At 31.5% G+C, this 10,677-nt stretch overlaps 1 protein-coding gene across 4 annotated transcripts in view; it reads left to right on the forward strand.

The window, feature by feature from the left end:
- The window catches only part of LOC119631621 (coiled-coil domain-containing protein 1), a 28,856-nt gene extending 21,201 nt beyond the window's left edge, over positions 1–7,655 (forward strand). The window contains exons 5-7 of one of the 4 annotated variants that reach the window (XM_038024003.1): positions 5,884–6,139; positions 6,361–7,183; positions 7,331–7,655. In XM_038024003.1, the coding sequence (XP_037879931.1) occupies positions 5,884–6,139; positions 6,361–7,183; positions 7,331–7,480 (1,229 nt within the window). In that variant the 3' untranslated portion in view covers positions 7,481–7,655. The remainder of the gene's footprint in view (positions 1–5,883; positions 6,140–6,360; positions 7,184–7,330) is intronic. The other 3 variants (XM_038024004.1, XM_038024001.1, XM_038024002.1) reach the window with 3 other exon arrangements.
- Positions 7,656–10,677: the final 3,022 nt, after the last annotated feature.

A 10,677-nucleotide genomic window follows, 5' to 3' on the forward strand; every position in this document is an offset into this window, starting at 1 on the left:
ATTTATTTATTTTAATTATAATTTAAATTTATTTAATTTATTTAATTTGTATTTATTTATTTATTTTGTAATTTATTTATTTATTTATTCAAACAAAAACAAAATAACGCCAGCAAAAGAAGAAAACAATAATATAATGAAATTTTCAAAGATTTTACTTAAAACTCTCTCAAAATCACTCTCACTTACTTATGTACATGTATATATACATATATATATATACATACATACATTCGTTCATATGATTGAATTACGCGTCGGAAAAACATAACAGCATAAGATTGGTCAAAGCGACACCCAAGGTTCGACTTCAAGTTAAGTTTTACAAAAATAAAGCGATTGCCTCTTAATATCTCTCTCCGATCATATCAAAGTTCAATTTAAAGAATTCGGGTTAAGCTGTTTTACATTTCGCCAGGCAATTGTCAATTCAATATAAAGTAAAACAAATGAAAAGAAAACGAAAGCGAATACGAAAAATTATATATATGAACGTTTCATATGCGGCGGTGCTGTTATGTCTTTTGGATGCGAAATTTAACTTTAACATCAACAGTTTATCGAATTTCCTCTTATCTCGTTTCTTCATTTATTTTATTCCTTCTCTTTTTATTCTTGCTCTCTCTCTCTCTCTCTCACTCTATGTGTATCCTTTCCTTTAACTAAGGCTATCCCAGTGCACGGCAAATAAAAACAATATTCATTCGATGTGATGGATGTTGTGATGCCATAATTGAAACGCTTGAAAAATTTATTATGTGTCGGTTTTTCTCGATTTACTTGAATTTGTGTTGAATTTTCTCCTCCTTTCTTGCCAAGCAAGAGTTGCTTTTTCCTTGCTCTTTTTCCTTTTTTTTTTTTTTTTTTTGTTTTCGTCTATTATGACCATGTTTCGCAGAAATCTCTGTAACAGATTTTTGCATAATTTACCGAATTAGATAAAATAAAGCAAAAATAAACAAAAAAAAAAAAAAAAAAAAAAAAGCAACAAAAAGGAAAAGGAAAACGTACAAAAACAAGAAAAGGAAAGGTAAAGTAAAGAAAAAAAAAAAGTAAAAAGAAAACGCATAACAATAACGACACAAATCGTAAAAAGAAAAAGTCAACAAATCATAGAATTTAGCTAAAGGATGATACGTCTTAGAAAACTTGTAATTCTTTATAAAATTATTCGTTAAGTTGATTTTGTTGTAAAATTTAGTTTCCGTGTCCTTAAAATTAATATGTACGCACACATTACGCATTAAAATGAAAGAAAATTCTTTTGGTTATAAATATGTGTTTTACTTCATTTTTTGGTTAATTGCGGCAAATAAGGAGGCGTGGTTTAGCCATTAAAACTACTTTGAACAACTGATCATTTCATTGATGAGTTTTTCAAGCGTTAATTGTATGTAAAATAATTTAATAAATAATTTCTTCTTCTATTCTCCTTTAAATGATCATCTCTTTCATTTCTTCACGTTTCTTTTAAATCTCTAAACTACGCCTTCTTCTCTCCTTCTTTTTTATTTTTTTTATTTTTTTTTCTTATAATCTATATACAAAATGAACAGTAAGTATTAATGACAGTGTAATAGTTATAGTTAATCGAATGCTATGACTTTTTATGAACAATATATTAATCGTGTAGTTATCGGTAACGATGAACTATTCATATACGCAGTCAAATGTTTTCGCAATCATTTTTGCGGGAGCGACACACAGATATAAAAATTTCTTTAAAAAAAACAATACAGTCGGGCAAGGCCGACAATGTTTAATTTATCTACGTCAGAAACTAAAGGCTTACTCCCTTCGTAAGAACTCTTGGACAGAGAGCGTATCGAAAAAGGGGAATTTTTTTTTTTTTTTGTAACAGACCTTATACGAAATTGGTGCAAACTCTGCTTTGATAGTTGACTTTGCTAAGCTCGAATATTTGACGCGTTGTTGCATAATTAAGTTTGCCCATTAATTCGAGCATTTTGTATACATTTGTAAATATTTTACTTTATCTTGTTATTTTCTCAACATTGAGAATTTTAGCAAATAACACCAAACGGATGAATAGACTATGTCAAGCATAAATTTATATTAATGCATAGAATAATATGTGACGACAGCTGCCACGACAGGAGGGTGCAATAACATAAGTTGACGTCCATTCATTAGCGGTGAAAAGATTACATAGACGGACGCATCTATACTTGAAGGGATGTTGTAATAATTGAAGGGTCTTTTGTTTATATATATATATATATATATTTTTTCTTTTTCAACTAACCTGAAAGTAGAAAATTGTAAGGAAATTATTTCGTCCCGCTTAGGACATCTTTAGGGAATTTATAAAGAAAACTCAGAAAACCAAGGTGTGTGTCTATGTTGAAGGCATATGAAAAGAAAAGGTACCGCCCGTGATGATCTTTTCTAAGAAAAAAACTTGGAGTATAGCTCTCGATTTGTTAGTCGCAATTTTTTCAAAGGCCAAAATTATATATCATCTAAAAATACGCATCGGAGCCATCATAAGATATACATGTTCTCCAACAGCATAACAGTTTTCTCCGATTTATCCTCTATTCTGTCAATTGCTATGTTTTTATTTTTGATTGAAATTCTGACGGTTGCAAAGTTTTTAATAGAAAGTTTGTCTTCTAGAGAGAGGAAAAACTCTGAAAGCAGGCAAAATTCGCTGATGAGACCCTCTCGTAACAACAAAACAAAAAAGAAAAAACCATATCATCATAAATAATTAATACGCTATTGAAAGAAGATTTCAATTAAACACATTTGCCAAAAAAAAAGTTGACAAAGTACTTGTACACCATCTTCCATCAATTCCTTATTGCCATCGGCAATGAGCAAAGCAGTCCTTTGTTGGGCACTCGAGATTGACTCTCAAAAAAAAAGAAAAAAAAATTAAACACTTTTTTAATGGTTTTTTTTTGTTGTTTCAAAATCACTCCAACTTGTACAAACTTCAACTAGCTGGGCATAAAGCGTTAAATTATCTCATGAGATTATCTTTTGCATATAGCACCACACATTATGCAATTTTATTTAAATGTCATTCAATTTACTTCACATTTCAGACTAGGTGGTATGGATTTTCTTTTTATGTCTGCAATAAAAAAAAAAAAAAAAAAACAAAAAAAAAAGGACGTACACAAAAAGTTGAAAGGTGTGAGTTGCTAATCCTCTTTCCTCATTTGCTATTGAAATTCTTAAGTTTTATTTCTATGCAAATTGACGAACCTTACCTTACCTTAAATCGAAGACAATTAATTGAAATGAGATGAATGATGAGTCCAGTAATTTTGCCCCTCCCCTCCTCAATTTTGCTTTTGCAAAATTCTAAAATTTGAATCATGCTCTTCAGAAATGCTACAATGTCGATTAGATGGGTGTCTCTTTATTTGTACAGCTTAATACAGATTAGATGTAGAAATAATTACGACGCGTAAACTCAGATGTTGTGCGAGACATCGAAAATTTCAATACACTTGTTTTTTTTTTTTCATTATATAGTACTTTCCATAAAAGCTTTTTCGTTTCTAACATAATTAAAATTTTTTTAGCATTTACGTAAGAGCCCACTTCTAACTAAGCTATATGCTTCATGCTATTAACTAGATGGAACAAAGTCTAGAACAGGTCAAGTATGAGAGCATTATAAAAGTCAGTATGTAGGGCATCAATTCGTGCGTTATATAAATCGGTTACAGCTTCTCCGTTGTATTCAATTTAACTGAACTGAAGTAAGAAATAAACATAATTACATTAAGAATTTATGTTCAAGCTATTTGCTTCGGTGCCATCAGCTCATGCGGTGTTAGTGATAGAAATTTGTCTCGTATATGAAAACGTTTTATTAGCTAAAGTAAAGAATGATATATGTATCACGGTATACCTTGATATACATTTACGATTGTCATAGAGCTATCTAGGTTATCTTATACATAACATATGTGGTCATTACTTAGCGTACATATGCAAATTAAATACAATACTATTGTTGTATGATGGCCCCTACAGGAGTTGTATTCGATTTGCGAAATGGACGAACGAGTCGGAAAATGCATTTCAAACGCTTTAAAATGTTAAATAATGAAAAAACGACTTATCCTATTCATGACTATGCAGAGATATCCCATATTTTTCCTTATCTGGAAATGCAAATTTAATATCGAAGTTTTCTTGAAAGTCAACGAAACATCTTAGGTTCGCTTACTATTACCATGAAAATCACATTTAGATACGGCGGAATAGCGGAAATATAACTGTGTTGTTGACACATTGATTAAAAATATAAACATGACAAGATGTGTGTCAAGGAAATCTACGTTCGATCGGATATTTAATATATTTTATATATATATACATATATATATATATATGTATATATTTATATAACCTGGACGTATCTAAAAAAAGGTTCGACCTAAGTCGAAAAATATTTACAACATTTTTTTTCCTACATCGCTCGTATGCAATACGGAAAAGAAGTGTTTTATTGTGGAAATCGTTTCAATATCATTTTGTGAATCGATTTCGAAATAAGTCGTATCCAGCTTTCTGCTATAGATGAGCTATAGCTCACCTATTTTTGTGTTCATTTCGTAAATTGCTGTCTTGAGTTAATAACTTAATACCATTATATGCTTTGATTGAGCACTGAACTGGATGGGACCTTTTTTTACGATCACACCTTCTTTCCATTTCAACATTACTTAACAAAAATTGATGAACAAAATATGTCAAATTTTTGCATACTAAGTAAATAGCGGAAGTTTGGAATGGCTAGGAGCGTTTTTCGATGCACCTATCATATATATGTTCGTACAAAAAATAAGCCTTCAGACGATAACAAAGTCTGCTTTTATGGCAGTAACTTTCGACAACACAGATCCATTTTCTGACCGCCTTTCTTTTAGGGACACTCAGGAGAACTAAGTATTTATAAGGCAACAAGATTTAAAATTTCGTGCTTCATGGTGAATGTGTTTCAAGAAAAAAAAAAAAAATAATAATAATAAATAGCTTTGCTAAAGTCGGACGCCCTTGGACTCACATTTTAGCGTCCCTTCCGTACAAGGATTCTCATAAAAAGTGTTGTTGTACGTATGAAGAATATATAAATTGTCGTATTTTATGAAGAGAACATGATGCGACATGGTGTAGGGTATTTAATGAGATCGGCCTTGCGCGACTTTAACATGTATTTGAAAGGACTCGTTTTCATAGATGAGTTTTCTCTTTATTTTTTATTATTCTATAAAAAAGCATTTTATCATAATTATAGTTTGCAAACAAGTTTAATTATTATTAATGCTGTTATAGGAAATGTTTTTAGAACCTTGCAATATATATATATATATAAAGCTTGTAATGAAGTGCAGTGCTTTGTCCTTTTCAAATTTTCAAGGTTAAGAAAGCAGCAAATTTAATTACGTTAAATAATTCAAATAATTCAAATAATTCAGAATGAAATATTTGAGGTTAGACTTATTATTATTAATATTATTATTATTATTATTATTAGTGAATCGAGTCATTCATTGCGTTTTAAGGAAAAGCAATGAAGCATTTATGCCAAATATTTTCATATTCAAAAACAACCGCAAGCCCTAGAGCAGATTATTTCTTTTACTTACTAAGTTATTATTATTTGCTTAAGAAGCATTTGTGGTTAATACTCCTTTTGAAAGTTATCTTCTTCGAAGTAGAAAATTTGAGAAACTTAAATAATTCTGCTTTAATATGCTGCACACCCATATCGTATAGGCAATTGTATAAATTGTTGTAAAAAGAGAGACAAAACATTGAAAGCGAAACGCATATCTAGAAATTTGTGAAACACTTTTGAAAATGACATAATGTTCGATTAATTGTTCCAATTAGGTTCATTAAAGAATAACAACATAATCGATATGACTGCGGATGCATTCCAGGAACGTAATAATCATTTTGTTGATGCAATATTCGCTCGTATTAATCAAATTGTGGCCAACAGCTACGATCCTTTCATTGTACAGCTAAGCGGTCGGACAGCAATGAAACCGAATATACAAAAAACACAAAGCCACACCGCCAGCAATAATAAAAGTAAAGCAAAAGGCAACAAGCCCTCGCCGGCCAAGACATCGATAAAGAAATTGTAAGTTCTTTTATACAAGGCAATCTTATTGATATAACAAACACAAGCGATAGTTCAAAATTCGTTCAACTTAATAAATAATTTAACGGCAACAATCACACGATTGCTCCGAATTGATTTCCTATCTATTTATTTATTTATCATTTCTATTAGTATGATATGTATTTTCTATATATATATATATATATATATATATATATTATGTTTTTTTGTTTATGTAGAAAAAATACGAAATCTGAGCCACGCACTCATACGGCGTCAATAGAAGCCGTAGCAGATAGTAACACTATTGGCAACAGCGAACAAAATCTGTCAAGTGCAAGCCAAGAGTACGAAAAACGAATTGAATCGAAAACGCAAACCCAACTGCAACAAGAACGCCAGCAATTGGAAAAATTGCAAAACCACCAACAACAACTGCAGCAACATAAGTATATTGTAGAAAACAAGCAAATTGATGACGATGCCGGTGTACCGAATAATGAAAAAAAGACTGAAACCCAAACTGAAGACAACGATAACAGACAGCCGGAAAAGCGTACTGCATTTGTCAATGAGGCTGCCGTCAAATCGGGTCACGAGAGTAGAAAAACTTCCACCAAGTCGCATAAGCAGAGTGCAGTGAAAAAAGGTCAAAATGCTGGGGGCGCTAGTACAACGACCGTAAATAGCAATAACAACAATGTTAAAAAAAAACAAAAAACCGCTTCCACCAGCACTATTAACAGTAACAACAAAATTGATAAAGCTAGTAAGGACGGAGAAGTGCAAAAGGCTCAAGGTAGTCTAACTGGTTTAGCGTCATTGAAGCGTGTCGGCAACGTTAAAGTGGTTACCGACCCGGAAGGCCGCAACTCAACAATTAAGGCTAAATTTACTTTGGGGCCCTTGATTTTACGCGTTGAAAAATCATTCAAACGTGCCGGCGTTGAGAATGTGAAAAGCGCTACTGCTCGCACCAATGAAATGATCGGACGCATTAAGTTCGGTGTTGTTAACGATCGCGCTACACTGATATCAATTAAAGTTCAACAACCAAAACAGGTAAATATATCTAAAATCGACCACCCCATCCACATGCTCCTATCTATATATGTATATATGCTGTGGGTAAGGGGAGAAGGTGTTGCCAATAAACAACACGAAAATATTATATTTTGGAATTTTTTTCTGCTTTTTTTTTCGTTACAGGTCGAAGTTGAAAGTAAAGACAATCATGACCGTACGCGTGAGTTTGTCTGGCGTCGCACACCAAAAATTGCCAGATTGGTTAATGAAAAACTCAAATTGGCAGCCGACATGCTCTTTGCACCCCAGGGCGTACCAGCTGTCAGGCTTTAAATCAGTGTAACAACTGTACATAGACACACGAACCCACAAATACACAAATTTAAACGCATAGTTACACGAACACACTTACATGCATACACATAGGCAAAAACACATAAACATACCATTATATTATAATAAATTCTACAAAAATCTAAGAAATAATTCTTCTTGTCCTCTGAGTCAGACTTTCATATATGTTGGATATATACTAAGTATTTGTGCGTATGAATGAGTGAGTATATATATGTGATGAATATATATATACATATATGAATATGAATATGTGTAATACTGTGTGTATGTATTTATGTGTATGTGTGTATGTGTGTGTGTATGTGTGTGTGTGTGTATGTGTATGAGTAATGTACTTAAGAATCCTTTGGAAAGGCGAAGATATATCATATGACGTCTTTTCTGTGCACACAAAGTTTTGTTCGTAATTTCTTATTTAAATAGAATTTAAATTGAATTTTTAAGTAAAAACATTAAAAAAATTATTTATTTAAAACTCTTATTTATTAAATTATAAAATTGAAATAAATATAATATACGTTATGATTGATAGCGAAGGATTGTGTGTGTGAATGTTATTTTCCTTCTTGATTATCTTCTTCGTCTTCTTCTTCATCGCATATTATTATTCTCTCATTGCTACGATGTCAATTTATTATAATAATAATAATACGTTTGTGTAACTGCGTGTATTTGTATCTGCAGTTGTGCAAGTGTAATAGCACTCGAGAATACTTGATGTAGACGCAATTTTCATTCATTAAAATCACTTTAGCAATAACGAATACACCGTTATTGCCCTTATCTGTTTACCAGTCTATCTGTCCGTCTGTTTATATGATATAATGAATAGACACTTGCCTTAATGCACGTAAGCATGTGTTCATAAAGATTTACTTGCCGTGCATGAAATGTCAGAAATTCTTTCATTCTTTTAGCACCTGCACGTAATGTTATTAAGTTTTAACTGTCAGTTTGCAAAAACAACAACCACTGCTATGTCAAACATTTACGCACGCATACATATATATGCATATATATATATATATATATACATATATATACTCATATATAGAGATTATACACAATAATCATACTTTAGAGTTCATGTCTGGAGATTTTTGTTTATTTAAATTTAATTTTTTTATTTCATATATATATATATATTTTTTTTTCGTCTTTCGTTTTTTCTTACATTTTCACGTATGTCATTCAGTTTACGCTAAAACATTATATAGATATATGTTTAAAGTAATTTTCACTTATAATTTAACTGTCAACTCTATTAAAGTTGCGAATTAATTAAAATTATTATTCAAACTCAATGCAGTCTTGCGGGATTTTTATACCCTACATGGTATATTGAATTTGCGTGAATGTGTGCGACCACTGGGAATTTGCGAAAGACTCGTATTATCGTAGCCTTGAAAACAGATTAGGTTTAATCATTTCAAGTCAATTTTTTTATTATATTTTATTTTCCATTTTATATATTTCTCGATAAAAATTGAAAATTTAATTTCATATATAAATTTCCAATCCAAATCGACCTATCTTCATCGAACACTTTCACAAGGAAAATTTTATTTGGCAATTATATGCAATGTGAAGAATTGAATTTGGAAGAAACTGTACGGTAGCAAGCCTTGCCTCACTGCAACATATTCATTCATTTGCTGATTAATACAGTTTGTTACTCTTTCTTATTATATTTCCATTCCGAGATGCAAAATGAAGTCTTTATCCAAAGAGTACTGTTTGATTTAAGAAACAATATTAAAATGGAGGGTAAATACTAAATAATTGTACATTTCATGCATGTTACGTTATATGTGTATGTATCATATATGAAAGTGCTTTTATTAAGTACAAAATACACGGAAATCCCTTGACATCCAAGGATATGAATTTAAAACGTTACAAGTTCGGTGCTTGCTTGTTTCATGTTTTGTTAAGTAAGTAAATGAATGTCGGAATTGCGTTCCCTCTTACCTGACGGATTCGAAATGAGATGAGTTTAAAAATTACAACTGTTCGGGACGCTTTGCCATGAATTTCAAGTAATGCGTATTATAAAAGATAAAAGTAAGAAGTGACGAAGAGATAGCTGGCTCATACCATACTTTTCATTAGTCACTTAGGATTTTACTGTCTAGTTATCTACACCATTGTGCTTCTAAGTTTTTATATAATAAAATTAAGAAGAAGGTTATGGTTTTACTCTACTTAATGAATAATAGGGATTAAAGCATAACCATAACAAATTCTTATTATGGACTTTAAAATTCACTTAACCCGCTTACAGTTGTAGCGCATTCAGAAAAATTCTCTTTATATCTATAATAGATTTTCTAGATATTTTCGAGCCTCTCAACATCAAAATCGGAAATATATACGCCATTTCATCCAGGGTATATGAGCATACAGAAAATGTGTGCCTATATCTCGGCGGGGAGCCCGAGAGTTGTAGGTCCAATCAAGAAGTGTTACGCCTTTGCCTATCGAGCATAAGCAAGGATTAACGTCATTCGTAGTTACATATGACCGGCTGCGCTGACAATAGAATCCGTCCATTAGACTATACGATAGACAATTTTAAATCAATGATGCAATAAAGTCACCATTTCACGTTTTGTGCAATTTGACTGGTAGTGCCGAAAATAAACATCCGCCACGTCCATGACATCAATTTTAAGGCAAAAAAAGTTAATTGAGAAAAAGTAAAACCCAATTGCACCGCTAGTCCAACAACATCGGATGAAAGTATCTCTAGAGTAACGAAAGAAGAGATTATGTGATTACTTTTCGAATCCATATAATCCATTCAAATAATCTTCAGTTTCCATTTAAACACAGATACCCTTAATTTGCCCTTTTTTTTCTTGGTGAGTTACTAAATCTTTTTAACTGATTAGCCAGATTATATCATAAGCAAATCTCGAATCGGTTGGAATATAGAAATTTCTAGAACCGACTATGTTTTTATTGCAAAACAAGAGTCTTCAAACGCGCCCAAGATATATTTTACTTTTTTTGAAATGAAATTTTATGAGGTGAAGAAATTTCAATTAAAACTCGCTCATATGCAACATACTCTAACGAGTAGGGAAATTTCGCCATCGAATGGAAGTTCTCTCAATCGTCAAATTGTTGTCGTCTGACATATTCATTAACGATCGAGTTTATTTAATATC

This window comes from Glossina fuscipes, unplaced genomic scaffold, assembly GCF_014805625.2.
Source record: "Glossina fuscipes isolate IAEA_lab_2018 unplaced genomic scaffold, Yale_Gfus_2 1, whole genome shotgun sequence".
In the NCBI taxonomy this organism is placed as follows: Eukaryota; Metazoa; Arthropoda; class Insecta; order Diptera; family Glossinidae; genus Glossina; species Glossina fuscipes.